Here is a 19,167-nt window from a genome sequence, read left to right as displayed (position 1 = left end):
TGAGTAGAGAGTTTTTGGGAAGATAGTTATATAATGCGCTAAATGAATATAAAACCAGTAAGTTGGGCACCAATAAGGATATATCGGAATTCCTCTGGGGTATCATAACTACAAAACCTCTTAAAAGGCATAAATATAACTAGTATGGAAATTATATTGAAGTGATAATTAAAATACACAATTTAAATTGATGAAAAATAAAATATTGAAAAGATTTGCGACACCAGCAATCAAGGTCTCGGAAGCTTTTGGAATTTTTCAATTTAGTATGAATTGTTAAACAATTCACCACTAATAACAAATATCTCACAATATCGAACACTTAATACAACTTTTTTTTATTTCTAAATTACACATAAGCTAAAACTTTTTAAACCTCAATAAAGATCATTTTTTCAAGTGTCAATAACAATTTCTCTAAACGACAGGTAACTTATAATACCAACCTCGTCTGGTTTTTCTTGCTCGTTATCACACCGACACTTTTCAATTACTCATAGCGGACTATGACAGTTTCTTGTCGAAAGTCTGGCAGTGATGACGCGTTTACTCATCGCACTACTAATTACGTTACCAACTCTATTCGGCATTAGCCAAGCCACTTCCAATTTGACGGAATTCCTCCAGCATCGCCAAAAGCGTTGGCTCATCTTTGAGAACAGGGGCTCGATCAAATTCGCCGTGGGTCCGACGATGCCCATACCTCTGGGCGATAAGGTCAGCTGGCGTTCTCTCGTCCTCTCCTATAACCTGCACGGCTTCCAGCACAACTTGCCCACGGAACCAACCTGGCCATGGGATAAATGGGAGACCCTCTTTGCGCGCTCGATGCAGGCAATGCGTCGGAATATAGAGCGGCGTACCGCGAGCGGGGCTGTGCGCTACCCGGACGATGCTCGAGAACTTGTTTACACGGCTTTCGAAGAATACACGACCAGAAGGGCCGGAGGAAAGGATCCCAACTTGGGGCGTCAGTGTCTGTTGCGCTCTATTTGCGAAAATGCACAAATACATCAGCATGTGGGAGTATTCTCAGAATTACTAAACATTGTGTTGAGGTGAGTTACGGATCGATTCCAATGTTTGTACAAAGTCTAGAAGAAGTGAGTTTTGATGAACATTTGGAAAACAAACATAAAATAAAAACTTCAAGCTCTTGCATTTCAATTAGGTTTTGAAGGATCTCAACTCCCACTTTCAGACTTGGTATAAACGTGATATTTTAAATTCCTTTGTTTCCCACAATCCTCACATTTCCTTTGCTTGCAGTCCTGGTAAAGCCGATTTGGATGCCAGCTATCATGATGCCTATGAGGCTGGGAAGTCGGGCGCTAATTGCTTGCGTCTGTTCAAGGCATGTCCACGTGGCGCAAACATTTTGGATGAATATTTGATTGTTGAGGCTGATTGATTGACGTTTCGATTGATCAGCTAAGCATTAACAGTAACACAAACATAAACATAAACAAGAACAACAATAAAATTGGACAAAGTGCATGCATAATTGATCCTGATTGCATAATTTGTGTGGCAGAGCGAAGCGAGTAAATGTAGTTGCATTCCGAAACACACAAACACAAGCACACTGTTAACCACACATAGATACACTTGTATGTATGTGCATGTTTACGGATGGATACCTGTGCATGCTCGTACACCGTTAGTTGAACCACAGCGCAACGCTGACTGCACTTAGCCAGACACACAATCCGGCCTTCAGTTCCACCTCCTACCCATTTCATTTGTTCAACTCCTTTCTCCCTGCCCGTCTCATTCAGATGATACAATGTTTATGTCTCCAGCTTCCTTTCAAAGCTTGCCAGGGTCTGGCATTTTCCCGCTTTAAGACATCTTCAGCGTACTGTGGCACCTTGATATCTTTTAAGAAGTTAAGACTGTGATATTGCTTTCTAGAACCGCCAGATTGTCCTGTATGAATGATTTTAAGCCTAAGTCGAATTGAATTATTTTCTTGCGCTACACAATTTTCCTCTTCAGTGAAATTTTGAACCGCATTACTTGCATTTTCAAACTCCTCTTTATCGCTACAGCTATGGAATGGTTTCAAAATACGTTTCTGTACGGCAAAATTATTATTTTGTTCAGAAACTCTCCTTTTGCAAATTAAACAGAATCGTTTTTCTCGATTTTATAAACAGCATTCCTTTACTGGTCTCGGCCCGCAACAGCTCCCCCGATTTTGCCTGAATTATTAAACTTTTGACCATGTCGTTGGTTGTGCGACGCCGTTTTGTTGAGGCATGTATGGGACAGCCAATTGGCTTTTAATAACAAATTTGCTTCAAATCATAATCTGTTTCATTATCGCGTTTCTCTTACCAGTTGAATTTTTAAATAACTTAAATTTAACAAACAAATATTTTTGAGTAATCATCAATGAGAGACGTAATGTTCATTAGACCACACGCATTAAGGTGTATTAATTCATAAAAGACAATACACATACATATATTTGCCAGTTTATGTACACCGCAATTCTTTCTGTTCGATAAATTAACAGTTTTAATAATTAAAACAATTGTGCCTCGTTATTGTACGAGTAGAGTCGTTCAGAAAATTAATCGCACCTTTTATGTGCTGCTTGTAAATAAATAAATACAAATCATCTTCTGGCACTACTTTGCCTTGCTTGTTTTTGTTTTACTACTCGATGGAACGCCCAATTACATGTCCGTCATTCAACGTTTAAGACACTTTAGCATAACTGTTTCGATTCCGCATGATTCTACAAATTAATGGGCTGCCAATCGATCAACAAGCATCTTTAAAAGCTCATTGATACAGCACTACGCGACGCTGCCAACCTGTCAATACACAGTGGAATTTTTCGTTGAGTGGCATCCACGAGACAGTTTGTTAGTCTTTCTAATGTTGTTCTTTATTTCCACATTCAAACGCACGACGCCGAAGTATTTCCCCTCAAAAAAATCGTTGTTAATACATACTTTTCAACTTTTTATTCCATTGTTTTAGAGCTCTTTCTTCTATTATCTTTACGTTTCTGACGGCGGCAGCATATTTCGCGTTTCCATCGCTTCTACAAAATGTTCTCACGAATTCGGTAAACTTGATACCAATATGACAGTTTTCAGATCATAATTTATAATAAATAATCCACCGATTCGGTACAGGAATTCATATATTGGACTACATTGTCCTCTTCTCGCGTATTTAAACGTTATTCTCTTTTATATACTTTAGCAGATATGTATGTAGGTGTACCTTCTTGATAGAACCAACTTCCACATATTTATCACTTAACGCTTTTGATGCCCCCGCGGCTGTTGTGGACAAGAACTGTGATAGTTTTACGTTTAATGTTTGATCAACAATTTCTCATTTTTCTGATTCTACGGAATCACTTTCTGCTTTTGCAATATGCAAAAAAAAAGCCAGACGTTCCACAAATCTAATATTTTTAACATGCTACGCATTGAAATACTCCACGTACCATTTAATTTTTCGATTTAAACTGATCCACTCATTTTATTTGCCTTATAATTTTTATTTAATCTCACGAATTATTTAAACGAGTTTTCATCTTGACGCTTTTAAGCCCATTGCAAATTTTTGAAACCGAGTTGTTGTACCCTGGACCCAGAACCAATTGTTGGTAGAGTTTTTGCGATTTGCACCTAACGAATTAAGAAGTGGTGTGTGAATTAAAATGTTAGTGCTGACAGATGAATAAATATTTAGATTATTCAAAAGTGCGTGTACAATTAATTTTGAAAGAGCGTCTCTGCCCAATCCCTCCATTCAAAAAAATGTAAAAATAATGAAATCAAAGCTAACACTTAAGACGCTTTTATTGTCCTTCAAATACTTTTGCGGCTACTCAGATAGTCATTTAGAAAATGAAGGTGTATGTGTTGTGGCTCTCTTATTGTTATTGCTGCTGTTGCTTTTGTCGTGCTTCAATTTTTTTGGGAGTTCACGTGCACAAATAGAAACCAATTCTAAAATGGGTATTGTCGTCTCATCAATTATTTTCCCAGTTAGTAGACGTTAATTGATTAAGCAAATTCATGCCTAAAATATCCGCTTGTCATGTTGATAAATAGCGCCTAAATATGAGGTTCAATTTGTAAGTACTTCAAACCACGCATAAATATTTACGACACATATGTATAAAGGAAATAATATGAAATTATGAATAAACCTCTACCTGGAGATAATACCTGAAGCCCAATTATTATACCTATTGAGGAATTGGAGTAACATTGGAATGCAATTCATATTAATGAGCAAAATATATACAGAGAACAAATCGTTACATAAGAAAAAAACCACACAATTTAAAAAATTAAAGTGAAACAAAATTTAAAGGCATCGAAATGGTATTACAATCAAATTAATCTAATATTTGTACACAAAAATATAAAAAAAAAAAACTATAGATAAATAACTCCAAAACAAAAACTCGAAAAATTCCAAAATATTTTAATAGAATATTTTTATGCTCGGAAATTCCCAAAACATATTCTTAACTGTCTATGAGCCGAGAGACTTTTTAAAAACATTCTTTAGAAAATTTCTCAATCCAAAAAGAAAAATATTTACTATAGAAAAAATACGGAATAAATTTAGATTCAATTCATATATATCTCAAGTGTCAATACCATATTCTGTGAACTTTAGTTAACTTATCACACCGCCCTCGTTCAATTATTCTTGTACGTCATTACACCTACGTTTTCGATCGCTCACGGTGGACATATATATGACAGTCAATTCTCGAATGTCAGTCAGTAATGGCGCGTTTACTCATCGCTCTACTCATTACGTTACCAACTCTATTCGGCATTGGGAAAACCACTTCCAACTTGACGGAGTTCCTCCAGCATCGCCAGAAGCGTTGGCTCATCTTTGAGAATAGGGGTTCTATCAAATTCGCCGTAGGACCTTCGATGCCCATACCTCTGGGCGATAAGGTCAGCTGGCGTTCTCTCGTCCTCTCCTATAACCTGCACGGCTTCCAGCACAACTTGCCCACGGAACCAACCTGGCCATGGGATAAATGGGAGACCCTCTTTGCGCGCTCGATGCAGGCAATGCGTCGGAATATAGAGCGGCGTACCGCGAGCGGGGCTGTGCGCTATCCGGACGATGCTCGAGAACTTGTCTACACGGCTTTCGAAGAATACACGACCAGAAGGGCCGGAGGAAATGATCCCAACTTGGGGCGTCAGTGTCTGTTGCGCTCTATTTGCGAAAATGCACAAATACATCAGCATGTGGGTGTATTCTCAGAATTACTAAACATTGTGTTGAGGTGAGTTACGGATCGATTCCAATGTTTGTACAAAGTCTAGAAGAAGTGAGTTTTGATGAATTTATGGATAGTAGGTTTAATGTTGGGGTGAGAGCAGATAGAACATTCTTCAATCTTTTTTAAAACCTTAAATTAAACACTATCGAATCTTCCACCGATTTATTTATAAAATTTATTCTATTATTTGAAGCCTAAGCGATCTGTTCTCTGTACACTTCAACAATTTTATTTTAATAATTGTGTGAATGGGACATTTCTTTTTTTTATTAAATGACTTCTTACAGATTAGTAATTAAATTATTTGTTTAACCGATCGACTAAAGTACTTAAGAGCCACTAAAAATGTACAATTATTAAGTACGTAGATTGGTGCTCTTCTTAGAATATCTAGTCCATTTTATAAAAGTGCCATAACAATATTTCATTGCATTTGCATTATTTACATGATTGAGTAAAAATTGATGGCTAAGTTTATCTCCTATTAAGAACTCTTTAGGTCATGCCTTTCAACTTATTTTGAAACGGATATTAACTCACAATTTCAGACTTCGTATAAGCGTGGTATTTAAAACTCTCCAGTTCCCCACATTCCTCACATTTCCTTTGCTTGCAGTCCTGGTAAAGCCGATTTGGATGCCAGCTATCATGATGCCTATGAGGCTGGGAAGTCGGGCGCTAATTGCTTGCGTCTGTTCAAGGCATGTCCACGTGGCGCAAACATTTTGGATGAATATTTGATTGTTGAGGCTGATTGATTGACGTTTCGATTGATCAGCTAAGCATTAACAGTAACACAAACATAAACAAGAACAACAATAAAGTTGAACAAAGAGCATGCATAATAGTTCCTGATTGCATAATTTGTGTGGCAGAGCGAAGCGAGCAAATGTAGTTGCATATGGAAACAGTTGCACAAGCACACATCTACTCGTAGATATGTATGTATGTACATATTTACGGATACCTGTACAGGTTCATGCACCGTTAAGTTGAACCACAGCTCCGCATTTGTCTCCATTTAAGACCTCAGTTGACGTTGACGTTGTTTGTTCGCGTTGTCATAATCGCATTTGAATTAGCTGTGTTCACAAGGTGACACTGTTAGAGAGGCGAGGGTAACACAGGGTGCTGCCGACTCGAAAAATGTGTAAGAATAACAGCTTTCCTGAGAACTCTTACTGCTTATTCCATTTATAATTATTTTTTAACATTATCTTTACTTGTTAATTATTTTAGTTTTTAAAGTTATCCATTTAATCGAATTTTTGTCCGAGCGGAAACTCCTCTAGTTGCATTGGCATTCGTGTGAATGGTTTTAACAAAAAAGTTCTTGGTGTATTTTGAAGATTTTCGAACTTTCTAGAGCTTATGGTTTAATATCCAAACCCGAAAAATGTGGAATATTTCTTAGCAAAAAAGATGGTTGCTAATTCTACCTTCCATACTTATTTTATTTGACTCAGTTCCACCTTTGAAATGTAAACCAAAGTATGACTAATCTAAACATATACAGCTGAGCTTATAAATCAAACTTACTGAGTTATCTGAAAAAATTGAATTTCGCTTAAATTGTTCAGTTTGTTTCGTCAATAGTGAAAAGTTGTTTTTGATCGAACGATTAGCGACTAAGTGAAAAAACCAATATTCAAACACTTTCAATTTATTTTTAATTTGTAATGAAACAAGAGAGAACGCTACAGTCGAGCAAGCCCGACAGTGTAATACCCTGTACCCAGGTAAACTTCCGTCACTGAGTTATATGCGCCCATAGCAGCAGCAAAAAGAGGAAGAAGAAGAGCGAACTTGTTGCTGCAGTTTGTGGGGGTTGTACTGGCGAGGATTTGTTTTGCTAATAACTTTTCTTAGAATTGACCGAATTGAATAAAATTTAATACAACAGTAGACAATTATATATTAATTATGTGTGCAAAGTTTGGTTTAGGTAGCATTTGAAATGTGGACGCTATTGACGAAATTCTGTAGCGGGGGAAGGGGGGGAAAATTAAAAAAAAAAACATAAACTCGTCCTTACTCGGACCTAGGAGAATCTAGGAATGGAAGAAAAGGAGAAGAAAAGAGTGGAGATTTTCCTCTTTTGCTTTTTCTTTTCGTCTCTCTTTCCACCTTTCTCTTTTTCTGTTTCTCTGTCTCTCTTTCCTTCTTTCTTTTTCTCTTTCTCGTTCTACTTCGTTCCTTTTCTAATTAGTTGTTAAATAGAAATAAGTTTTCACCTTTATCTACTTTTGTATAGTTTTTTAGGTCTTTAATGTCTCTGACCACATATGGCTGTGAGTCGGGGCATAGCTGGCCAATTGGCAAATAAAATTCCCTTAACGTGTCGGAGGCATTAATAGACGTCATTGTACAGCTTTGTGTTAGGCTTTCTTATCTTTTATTTTGTTTAGTTTAATTTGTTATATTAAGTTTTATAATATAATCGACAGTAGTATTGTTGATATTATGAATAAAAATAAAATAAATCCAAATCAGACACATTTTTAGGAGTTTAAGAATGAATTTCACAAAATATTAACTTCAAATACTATTAATTCGTGATTGCAGTAAATAAAGCATGCCTCCTGTAATTAAGCACCCTATCATTAGCTTGCTAGCATGACAGGATTTTCATGTTCGCACCACCACCAGCACCACCACCACTACCACCACAACCACCTTGTCAACCTAATGTGTCACTTAAGACGCATTTATTGTCTTTGTCTTGTTTTTGCAGCCACTCAGGCAGACAGACAGTCAGACAAGACCGGCGCTTGTCGCTCTCGTTGCAGTTGTTGAAGTTGTTGGTGTTGTTGCCTTTGGTACTGCACTTCCATTTAATTGACGCCATTGTTGACAAAATGGCGCTCGAATTCGCGCGTGTGTGTGCCTGTAGCTGTGGCTGCGAGTACGCGACAGCAAAAACCACAAGCCATTAATGTTGTGCTTTATCCTCATACAGTGTGTAAAGGGGGTGTAGATATCGTACGAGTATGTTTCAACATTTAAGCGCCGTCAAGTTGCAAAGTTGGCGAAATCGCGCGTTAAAATAAGCAGCAGCAGCAACACCAGCAGATGTCAAATGAGTGGCTGGAGCAGTGGCGTGGCATTGCATACAAATCACTTAACATTAGGTGCCATTAAAAGTTTTACAAGCTCGCACAACTGCCATGAAACTAAAGAACTTACAGTGCGGCTGCCACGGAAATAAAACTCTACAAATGCATAGAAATTTAATTCAAGACACACATTGATTTCTATATGATTCATATATAAAAATCATTGTACAATTTATATCGAGCTAACAGAAAATAGAAAAAAATGGAAATCCTTAGCATAGAATAAGGATAAAAGCAACAGAAATTTTGTAAAATTGTCCTGAAATTTTTACATGTTTGCATATATCAATGAATATATCATTAATATAAAATCAATATTTCCTTAACTAAAACCATAACGAACTTTAAAAAAGTCGGAAGTTCTGAATCCAATTTATTAAAAAAAAGCATAAATAACAATACTTTTAAAGGAGCAACAACAAATGAACATTTGAATCAAATATTCAATTCTATTAATTGGACAAATTCGGAGCTCGTATAGAATTTAAATAAGAAGAGTAAGTAAGAGATTTTTTTATCACCACTTGATTAAACAGATTCTTTTGTGAGTTTGTAAGCCGAAAAGCATCTTGAAGGGAGCGAACTGCGATTTGGTGTGTATCTTAGGGGAAAATTCCTTCAACTTCTTGTGCCTCTGCAATAAACATCGTTTTCGAAATTATGTTCTCACTTCACTTGCTCTTTCTGGTTAAGGATTTGCAACTCATTTTGTCAGGCTTTATTTTTAAGTGGCAAATATTTCATATTAATATGATAAATATTGAGGATCCATCCATTAACTATTTAACAAATTTACTCAGATGCATCAATTAAATCATTAACATATTAGTTGACTTATACAAATTTGAAACACGCTTAATTTTATTTCCATCTTTAACTTTAAACTCATGTTTAAAGATAATGTGCAGTATATTTTTTATACTTGTTAATAAGTAAACAAGCATTGAATTCCTCTCTTTAAACAGCCTTTCATAAACACCGTAGCTCTGGCATTCTTAGTTTAAACTATATCCTCACGTATAGTATACCAAGAATGTGACGTAATTTAAGTATAAAAATGTAATTTAAATATTTTGCATACCTTAAAAATGTTTAGCATTAATTTTCAAAAATATGTATTCCTATGACAACTCAGCCAGCTAAGCTGTCATACTTAGATAAATTTTATGTCAATAATCCACTGAGAAGTGATCGAAAACGCTTTGACCGCGCGGGCACTCGGAATATTGTTCAAGACAATCGACGCCCGCCAAACCAGCGGCATAGGCCTCCTTATACTCCTCATCAATGCGGGTCTTGCCAGGTCTGTAAAGGCACAAATATATACGATTATTTATGTGCCCTACACACGCAAAACTGATTAAACTTACGTCAGCAAAATATTTAATAACTCAGCCATAAGACCCACATGGTGATGAATTTGTGCATTCTCACAAATCGAGCGCAGCATACACCGTCTTCCCACAGAAGGGCCTTTGCCCTTTTGCCGAACCACCGCCAAACCTCCCGACTGGTTATGGTCCATATAGTGCTCCAAAGCTATGTAGGCATATAGACGCGTTTCATCTTCTTGCATCACATCCAATTCTTGTATTCTCCGTTGAAGCGAGCGCGCGAATATCTCCTCCCACTTATCCCATGGATGGATCGGCTCCGAGGGCAGCGTGTAAATACCCAGATGGATGTTATATAAGATCAGGATACCACGCCAGGGTTTCTTATCGCCCAGGGCCACTGGAAAGACGGGGCCCACAACTAAACGAATGGAGCCGCCATTTCCGAAAGTCAAATGACGTTTGTGGCGGGCATGTAAGAGCGCCGTCAGATTCTGAACGGGTCCAATCATATCGTAGCCGGCGTCCATATACGGCAAAAAGCAACAAAGTAACAGACAGCGCGTTAAAAAATGCATTCCCAGTGCAGATCTGATACTCGTATGTCCAACCCAAAAAGCGGTTTAAGCGCGAATGCGCAGTGACACTAACAAGCAGCGCGTGCTCTCCTCAGTGATCCAAGAAAATATTTATCCATCTAATTAGCACTTAAATTGGGCTATCTCCGAAATTAAGTTGCAATCCCAATACAATCCTAAGTGGCACTCAACCAGTTTATTTATTCAATTAATCATACACAGAATAAGTCTATAAGTAGCTAGTTAACATACCGTCAGTTTCCATGCAAGTTTGTTTTTAATTTGGTGTTTTAACAACGCGCCCGAATGGCTATAGACATGCCAACTCGATAATACATTGCGCCTGCGCACTACTTCTTCTTTTCGATTACAGTTTAGAAACGTGATAAGGCTATCGGCAGTGTTGAACAGTTCCACTGTCCGTTCGTTATGCTACTTAAATACTGACGTAAATTTTAACGGTGGCCTGTTTGTTTTTGTGTTATTCATCACAACTAAAAAAACAGTGAAAATTAGGATTAATTCCAAATAACAATAATGTAATAAATCAATAAATAACTTTTAATGTGAAAGGAATTTGAAGCTTAAGCACAAAACTCTTTAAAAACTTGCTTAACATATACTTATAAACGAGCTAAAGACGTTACATTCATCCGCGACGAATCTTTATACACTCTACTGTGTCATGAGGCGCGAGCTATCCTAGCTACCCTACTGTTTCAAGCAAGGGTTTTAAAAAACAGAACTTAGGCAGAATTGAACTCAGTCTGTTAAACATTGTCGCTTCAAATGTGTTGGCCTTAAAAATTGAAACAATTAGTTTCAAAAAATATACATAAGCCAATAAATTGGCAATTGAAGTAATAATTAAATATTACAAGAGCAGACAGTACAATAAAAAAGTTTTAAGTTAAAGACACAACTAAAGACAAAATCCACTAAAATTGATTAAATGAAGTTGCTTCAATTCAGCAGAATAATATTTTATTAAATTAATTAATGAATTAAATAATTTTTGAGTAAATTGGAAATGAATTAGGAAAAAACCTTACACACTTCATGGAGCAATATTTCAAAATTAATATTAATTTTAAAAACTATCATATATAAAAAATAATGGTGCTATAAAAAAGTGTATGTATATATAAAATATAATACCAAAGCAATAATCTGCTGTTATTAATATAGAATTCTAATGTAATACGGAAAAACGTATTCAAATAATTTGATCGGATATGTTTTCTTTATTATTGAAGCAGGCTCCAAAAGCAAAAAGCTCATCTCCATTTCTATTAATGATATTAAGTAGAGGAAACTATTTCCAGCACGAGTGATAAACTTTTGTTGTTGAATTTTCAGTTCTTTCGTCGTTTATTTCGTAAAAAAAAAAATAATAATAAAAATAAAATATCTTCAGCAAAATTCGTGTGGGCTTTGTGTTTCATTCTTTGCGTTTGTTTTCACCAAAATATCATGCGTCCTGCATTGGGGGCCGTTGCCTTGGCCAGGATTATGCCCGATAGTTCGTCATCTTCCAAATCGTTGCTGTAATTTTTTACCGAGCGGGTGGAGAGTGTAAAACAAATAACAGTTATTCTTCATGCTTAGAATACACAAAACTTTACACACATATAGTATACATATACAGAAATACATAGGTATATACAAGTACTTTTATAGGTACAATTATTCGTTTGTAGTGGTTTTTAATTTTTTGTTGTTGTATTTTTTGTAAATAAATAACAATGAATGTTTTGTTGGCGGCGCTTATGTTGGAACAGCTGCAGAGACTGTCTGCTTTAGAGATGATGGCTGCGGGTGTTGGCACCTTGGCTGTGATGAGTTGAGTTGAAGAGTTGAGTGTAGGAGAGTGTTGGGGTGTGTGTGATGAGTTATCGAATTCGAATTCGGGGTGGCAGGCACAACAAGGACACAACAAGCACAACAAGTGCAACAAATTGCAAGAGCCAATGCGCATTTATGGTCTACAAATAAAAATTTAGAGAGAAAAAAAAAGAGAGAGAGAGAGAGAGAGAGAGAAGAAAAATATGCAACAGAATAAACAATATGTTAGGAAATTATACAGGTTTGAAACATTTTTTCTTTCTTTGTAGAACATAAACAGAAACATAAACATAAAAATTAGACAAGACAAAAAACATAAAATGAACATGCAGATGACTTTCAATGAACATATATATGTATATATTGATATAGACATGTAGTGTAAAGCACAGGACTGATTATTGGAATATTGGTATTGGCAATAAATACACAATGTTCTTTTTTCTCAAAATTAATTTGTAAATTTTATTTTTGTTTTTAAATTTTAGGCACTAATTTCGATTTATATGCTATTTTTAAATATTTAAATTAAATATGTAAATTTTAATATTGCAAAACATCGTTTAAAAATATGCCTTAGCTGGGCGCTAATTTAAATTAAAAAACATTGTACAGCATTGTTGTTGTTTTGTGCAAAGTTGTTGTTGTTGCATTTAATTATTTGTTAAATATCACTTAAATATTTTTGTTACAAGCCACTTTTTTGATTGCAACTTAAAAAAAAGGTATCGGTTTGCCGGCGGACGGTTACAAGAAATTTGCATACGAAAAATGTACAATTTTAAATTTAAGACATTTAATTTAAGATTAATTATAAATAATCGTATCGAATAGGCTGGGTATAGTATGTTAATTTGTGTGTGTTTGTATTTTGTTTCTTTGTCGTTTAAAGTACGAGCTCTAAATTATTATTTAATTAGGGTCTTTACGGACATCTGCTTAAGTGCTTAACTGCTTAAATATTAAACTTTAATAAGCCATTAGATCGGGCGAGAATTAGAGACCGGCCATGCATTCCGAGGCTGGTTATTATATCTCATCTTTAAGCAGTTAAGCCATTAATCAGCCATTCGTGAAAGCTCTAAGTGTGTGTGTGTGTGTACGCAGTCGTTAATATTAATTTTTATAAATTAATTAATTGCAAACTAAATTCGTTTTTGAATTTTCATTTCATTTCATTCCAACTAATCACAAGGCAAATAGATTTTGTTTCGGGTATGGCGTCTGAGTTTTTGTTTGTATTTGTGTTTAGACAACGAATGGCAACGCGGGCTTGTTTTAGTGGAGGTAAAAGCATAACGAGTGGAAACAACGAGTTACGAGAGATTTATAAATATAGATAGCGAGCTAGCGAGCGAGACCCAACACCAGAGAGTGAGAGAAAGAGAGACACAGAGACAGTGAGAGAGGGGTGGGTTTCCAGGACAGTTTATTTCATGTAAGTGGATGTACAGAGCGGGTTATGAGATTCATTAAGAATTGGCACAGGGAAGATGTAAGGAGTAGCGAGTAACGAATAACAGCAGGCACTTAGTCAGGTGTATGCGTGTGTGTTTGTGTGTAAAAAAAAAGAGAGAGAGAGAGAGGCAATTTCGGGCAAATGCAAAATTAATACTTAATAATGAGAGTTGAGAGTATAACGAGTGAGAGTAGCGACTAGTATAACGAATGGCGAGTGTGGTTCGTGCTTACTTTTTCATCAGAGAGCGCACTTTCTTCATCGTTCGATTCAAAATCGTGCCTCTACTCGTACTGTTGTTCGATCCCAGCGATGAGTTGGACGTCTTGTTACTATTCAGGCTGCCCCCACGATGCACATGCGCCGCCGCCCTTTGCTGATTTGTCGCCGCCCCCCTCAGAGACTTCGTCACTTGAGTGTCCTCGCGCTCGCTCTCTGTTGAGCTGACACCGTCGGGACTTTGTCGATTGCCCACACCACGTGACTGCGATGCTGGTCGCTCCGGTGTGGAAGACTTCGACGACTTTGCTGGCGATTCACGTCGCTCTGGTTGTAACGTACTGGGCATAGCCAGATTCTGCATGCTCTGTGACTCCTCGCCGAGCTCAGGGGGCGACGACAGCGCGGCCAACGTCTGCTTGGACAGCATGTGATCGAGACTGCGTGACTTGCGATGCTGCTGGACGGCGGGCGGCGCCAGTATCTGGGTACTCTTCTCGCGACGCGCCACATAGCATGAGTCGTTGCTCGCCGTCAGCTCGTTGCCATCCTCGCTCGGCTGCAGAGTGCAGGTGGAGCTGGCATTGGTCAGAGCCGTGCTGCCCGCCGCCACCAGAGCCGCTGCTGCCGCTATGCGCTGATCAGTGGTATTCAGGCTATCCTGGCTGCCATTAGCCGCCTGATCGAGCAGCCCGTCCACGCTCTGCGAGCGATAGCCGCTCGCCACACTGGGATTGTGTGTGATGCCCGCCGCGGATCGCCTGCGCGGAGGCGGCGGTAAGTTGGCCAGTGGCGTCATGTTTTGCATGGATGTGGCCGCCGCCGGTGCCTTTTGCAGCAACGCTGGCTGCTGTGTGCGGTACGGCGGCAAAATGTTGGAACGCTTGCGGCCATAGGCGGACAACTGACTGCTGCTGCCGCCGTGGGCCCCGCCGAGAACGCGCTGACGCGCTGGTGATGGTGACTGCCGGTATCTATATGCCTGGTGATTAGCTGCTCGTGAATTTTCGAGTTTCGAGTTTGCAATCAGAATTAAATTTATTATTAATTAAGTTGGTTGTTGTTTAGAGTAGGTGTGTGGAGAGCGTAAAAAGTTAAGTGGGAGAGATAGATTGTGTATGTGTGTGGTATGTATGTTGGTGAGAGTTTGTTGGTCTGTGTGTTTGTGTGATGTGCGAGAAAAGAGAGTGTTGAGAGTTGTCTGAGAGATAGAGTGTTTGGGACCTACTACTCCGCCGTGAAAATTACTTATGGACATTGACTGAGTGGTTCGTTTTTGACTGATTAACTGAATGTACGACGGAGCAGTAGCCCTGGTTTTCGTGGGTTCTTTGCTTAACAAATATTCGAAGTACGGGTCACTAAATTAAGAGGGGAGTTGTTCTCTCTTTAGCTGTTGAGTGTTCATTATATAAAAATATATATTCATATTTATATATTTTGTGCCTAGTCAGCGCCGGAGCGCGACTGATTATTGGCTGACGCACTCGAGCAGCAGCTTGAGTTTGTATTTGTAGTTGTACTCGTTGGCCCACCTTGTCCGCTGCCATTTGCGGCTATTATGCAATCCACCACACTGCCCGCACCACCGCCGCCGCCGCCGCCACCACCCACACTTTGCTGATAGTCGGAGTCGTTGCTGTGCATTCTTTGGTATGACCCAGCACCAGGGGTGCCGGGCGCCATGGCTGCTATGCGATCGATATTCTTTTCACCGCGTAAAAATCTGTGGCCATCATATACGAGAGGAATTTAAATAGTAGTCACAGATTAGCGTATTGCTTTCCAATATTTTTGCGTTTCATTTCAGCCGCGCTGCTTTATATACCTTTCGAGCTTATCGATGCACGCGTCCTGGTAATCGTGTATCCAAGTGACACCATTAAAATGCGCCACACTTCGCATATCCTCCGGCAGACGCTCCGTTTCCGGCCAATTAAAATTCGTATCCATAATCGGTATTATGTTGCAATTTGAGTTGAGAGCAGCCACAATTTCCTGCAACAAAAGACATCAAATCATTACGGTTTCTAACCACTACTTCCATTTGTGGGCTACTCACGCGATGCACCCAGTCCTTGCACTCTCCATCGTCAATGCAGCGATGCAAGGCTTGGGGTGTTAATACAAGCACAAAGTTTTTGGCCTGACGAATACTGTTCAAAAGTCCATTATCGAATTTGCCAGCTTCCAAACGTTCCACATCAATGAACACGGAGAAGCCGCGCAGCTGCAAATGCACCTGAAAACCAAAGGAAAAGTTGTTCCAGTCAGCACAACATTTAGCCATACTTGTAAGTCTCTGATAAATAAAAAGAACGTATCAGCTGGATTTTGCGACTTCCTGCTTTCCCATTACGTGAATCGAAGAAACAATCAGACTAGGGAAAACGTATACTTGCCTAGGCATTCAAAAAAAATGCTCAAAAGTAGAAAGTTTGAAAAAATCATCATCCAAAATAGGAAATATATGCATCTTCTTCTTTAATAGCCGTATAGAAGAGCACGAACCATTAATTGAGAATTATCTCATAGATTCAACAAATCTATTGAAACAGTGAGTAGGGGGACTGGACTGTGATTCACCTTGGACTATTCCATAATCCCCTTCTACACCCATAGGCTTAGATGATTTTGGAAATATCCCTGGGCTTATTTTTGGATAATACCTATAGGCTTGAAAGGAAATTGACTCCTAAGAGTCGTTTTCTGGTCCTTAGTAAGGCCGAACTGTTCCCTCATCCTCCTCATATATACAGCTACAACAAAAGTCGGATCGTTTTTTGCTACGGAAATGGCACGTTAGACGTTTGAATAGGGAGATATCTAAACACATTCCTAAAATTTCGTCCTATTCACTTACATTTGGGAATATCTCCACTTCTTTTATAAGGTTAAGGTAAAGGATAACAACTGATTGAAGGTAAATGGCTCATTGAAAATTATTCTATCCTGTACAGGGGACTCACCTTAAGTAAACTGGCCAACTGGGAGCCATTCGAACGTCGATAGCTCACAAACACATCCAGTGTCTTAGCCATGTTCTCCTCAGAGGAGCTGGGCAATGAGTTCTCCAGATTCTTCACCGCGTTTAATATGCGTAGCCGGTGAATGGAGTTCTTAATGCCGCAATCGCTTAACAGCATATCCTCATTGATGTGAGGCAGGGCGCATTTGTCGATGCCAGCGTTGAGCATGGCGTACGTATAGGTGCAGTAATCGGGGCCGATTTCAGCCAGAAACTGATGCATCTTAGCCGTATCCTTGGACGAGTAGTCGGCCATGCGCTTGAGACTTTGAAGCTCACGCTCGAAGCGCTTAAGGAGAATTCCATTCGTGATGCCAATGTCGTCTCGCAGGTTTTCTCGGGTTAGCTTGAGCAACAGATCGCCATCTACTTGGGACTCCTTGAACTGCAGCAAAAATTTGAGGAAGCCTATTTGTTTGACCCACTCCTGCACATCCTCGATAGACCAGAGTGGTACCTGCTGGGATAGTTTATGTGGCACCGTCTCGCCTATGAGACGTAGCGCCTGCGCCGCAAACTTCGAGGCAATCGCATTTGGACAACTGGCCACGGTCTTTAAAGCCTCAATGGCTCCAATTTCTCGAAAGATTTCAGTGTTTCCCTGCTCCCGTTTGATGCCGGCCTCCATACAGAAATGGAAGGCGGCCAAGTTGCGGGCCTCTTCACGATTGGAGCTCAGCACTGGCACCAGACGCTGAAGCCAGTGCTTGCTCTGGCCGTGCGCATGCGCCAGATTGGAGCGCGCAAACTCGTAGGGATCGTGGGAGGTGACGAAGGGCTCGACGAGATCCAGGCAACCCGACTTCAGCACCTCAGCCTCTATTTCTTTGTTAGCCACGAGCACGGCAATGGCCAGGCAGGCATAGTACTTGATATTGTCATCGTTATGAAAGGCCAAGGGGAACAGCCACATGGGTACCTTTCGCAATATCATCTCCTCCTGGTTTTCGGCGCCACCATATAGCGACAAATTTGCCAGAGCGCTGGCGCAATGACGCAACGTTTCCACATCGTTGGTGCGGCACTCAAAGAGAACCGCATCCAGACCGCCCAGCTTAATGACATCGGAACAGGTGCCCTCGGAATGCTTGAACAGATGCTCCAGAATACCGGTGCCGACACGCGAATGATCCGATTTGGATTTCTTGGTACAGTAGCAGGCCACATTGACCACCTTGTCCAGACCATTGTCTACCACATGTGTGCGATTCTCTGTAGTCAGGCACTGCTCCAGCAGCTTCGCCGAGGAGAACTGCAGCTGCAGATCATTGTGGACACAGTTCTTCATGAGCAGATCGAGACCGCCGCTCTGACGCAATTTATTGCAGAGGGAGTAGCCCAACTCGTGTCCATGCGTAGGCACTTCCCAGGCGCAGCGAATCACATCGATGATCTTCTCCAGGCATTGCGTCTTTTCCTCGCCAGTGCCGTCGTTGTTGGCGCTGGTAATGCGGCCGGGACCACTGCCATTGCTTTCATCATCCTGTAGCTTCCTCACATAGGAGTTCAGCACATTCGAATACTTTTTGATGGCTTGATCGATTTCAAGCGCTCCACTGTTGGCAGTGAGCGATTGCAGGTCGTCCAGCTGGAGATCTGATAGCTTTATGACCTGACCGTTCGTGGCAGACATTTGCGAGGAGGACGAGATCATGCTGCTGCCCGAACTGGAGACACCTTTGTGCGTCATGGAGTAGTTGGCCTGTGTCGCCGTTGACATGTGCTTCTCCTGGCTTATGATGCCGTTCGAGGTCATGGTCTGCGATTGCGCAGACTGCGAGATGGCCTTCTTGTCTGCGGAAAAGGTGTCGCTCTGCACCTTAATACTGGCGGCGGCTACATTATTGCTGGTCTGCTGTGTGATGTCTCCGGTGCGTAGTGACAGCTTTTCCTGGAAACCGGCAAACAAGAAATATATAACAGTTAAGTTCAAGATTATTATTTCGGGAAATATGACTAGGAAAAGTTACATAACATGCTACTGTTTCTCATACTATTGTTTCTTGACAGTGACAAAAATCTGCAATACACGTGTAAATGAAACGGTTATGATCATGGGTATTTGTAAAACTTAGAAGGCATTTTGGGCTTTTCAATAAATAACGTATAACAATTGAAAATACTATGTTAAACTGTTATACAAACTGTTATACAAACTTTTATACAGACAGTAATATCATTTTGTTTGTCACTTATAAACATGTTATGATCTGGGTTTGTAAACTGTTATACACCACTGTACCTAAATTATTGTATGACCATATATGAGGTGTTTTACACATATGTATGTACATA

General features: G+C 39.5%; 4 protein-coding genes across 7 annotated transcripts in view; 2 read left to right on the top strand and 2 right to left on the bottom strand.

Moving 5' to 3' along the window:
* The first annotated feature begins 537 nt into the window (after positions 1–537).
* Positions 538–1,411, top strand: LOC115632738. The gene is made up of 2 exons (XM_030529985.1): positions 538–1,058; positions 1,270–1,411. Exons 1-2 carry the CDS (start codon positions 538–540, stop codon positions 1,409–1,411), a joined length of 663 nt encoding a protein of 220 aa, XP_030385845.1.
* Positions 1,412–4,748: 3,337 nt separating this feature from the next.
* LOC115633012 lies at positions 4,749–6,051 on the top strand. Its single transcript, XM_030530337.1, has 2 exons — positions 4,749–5,296; positions 5,910–6,051. The coding sequence occupies exons 1-2, from the start codon at positions 4,776–4,778 to the stop codon at positions 6,049–6,051; spliced, it is 663 nt and encodes a 220-aa protein (XP_030386197.1). The 5' UTR covers positions 4,749–4,775.
* A 3,527-nt stretch (positions 6,052–9,578) lies between these two features.
* LOC115632736 lies at positions 9,579–10,415 on the bottom strand. The gene is made up of 3 exons (XM_030529982.1): positions 9,913–10,415; positions 9,780–9,882; positions 9,579–9,714 (listed from the first exon to the last, which is right to left on the bottom strand). Exons 1-3 carry the CDS (start codon positions 10,319–10,321, stop codon positions 9,579–9,581), a joined length of 648 nt encoding a protein of 215 aa, XP_030385842.1. The 5' UTR covers positions 10,322–10,415.
* A 1,245-nt stretch (positions 10,416–11,660) lies between these two features.
* The window catches only part of LOC115632475 (sterile alpha and TIR motif-containing protein 1), a 45,611-nt gene continuing 38,104 nt past the window's right edge, over positions 11,661–19,167 (bottom strand). For 3 of the 4 annotated variants that reach the window (XM_030529647.1, XM_030529648.1, XM_030529649.1), the window contains 6 exons: positions 16,814–18,763; positions 15,907–16,086; positions 15,673–15,842; positions 15,380–15,570; positions 13,859–14,837; positions 11,661–11,866 (listed from right to left, as the gene is read on the bottom strand). In XM_030529647.1, the coding sequence (XP_030385507.1) occupies positions 11,782–11,866; positions 13,859–14,837; positions 15,380–15,570; positions 15,673–15,842; positions 15,907–16,086; positions 16,814–18,763 (3,555 nt within the window). In that variant the 3' untranslated portion in view covers positions 11,661–11,781. Of the gene's footprint in view, positions 11,867–11,912; positions 12,307–13,858; positions 14,838–15,379; positions 15,571–15,672; positions 15,843–15,906; positions 16,087–16,813; positions 18,764–19,167 lie in introns of those variants that run through there. The other variant, XM_030529646.1, reaches the window with a different exon arrangement.

The sequence above is a fragment of the Scaptodrosophila lebanonensis genome, unplaced genomic scaffold (assembly GCF_003285725.1).
Source record: "Scaptodrosophila lebanonensis strain 11010-0011.00,11010-0021.00 unplaced genomic scaffold, SlebRS2 tig00001415-arrow-pilon, whole genome shotgun sequence".
Classification (NCBI taxonomy): domain Eukaryota; kingdom Metazoa; phylum Arthropoda; class Insecta; order Diptera; family Drosophilidae; genus Scaptodrosophila; species Scaptodrosophila lebanonensis.
This window is presented reverse-complemented; position numbering and strand designations above follow the sequence as displayed.

Excerpts from the sequence above, each read along its gene's own strand:
- LOC115632738 (XM_030529985.1), top strand. The coding sequence starts at position 538 with ATGACGCGTTTACTCATCGCACTACTAATTACGTTACCAACTCTATTC. Across the intron at positions 1,059-1,269 it reads TTACTAAACATTGTGTTGAG|TCCTGGTAAAGCCGATTTGG; the intron begins GTGAGTTACGGA and ends CTTTGCTTGCAG.
- LOC115633012 (XM_030530337.1), top strand. The coding sequence starts at position 4,776 with ATGGCGCGTTTACTCATCGCTCTACTCATTACGTTACCAACTCTATTC. Across the intron at positions 5,297-5,909 it reads TTACTAAACATTGTGTTGAG|TCCTGGTAAAGCCGATTTGG; the intron begins GTGAGTTACGGA and ends CTTTGCTTGCAG.
- LOC115632736 (XM_030529982.1), bottom strand. The coding sequence starts at position 10,321 with ATGCATTTTTTAACGCGCTGTCTGTTACTTTGTTGCTTTTTGCCGTAT. Across the intron at positions 9,883-9,912 it reads GGACCATAACCAGTCGGGAG|GCCCTTCTGTGGGAAGACGG; the intron begins GTTTGGCGGTGG and ends AAAAGGGCAAAG. Across the intron at positions 9,715-9,779 it reads TTATTAAATATTTTGCTGAC|ACCTGGCAAGACCCGCATTG; the intron begins GTAAGTTTAATC and ends GTGCCTTTACAG.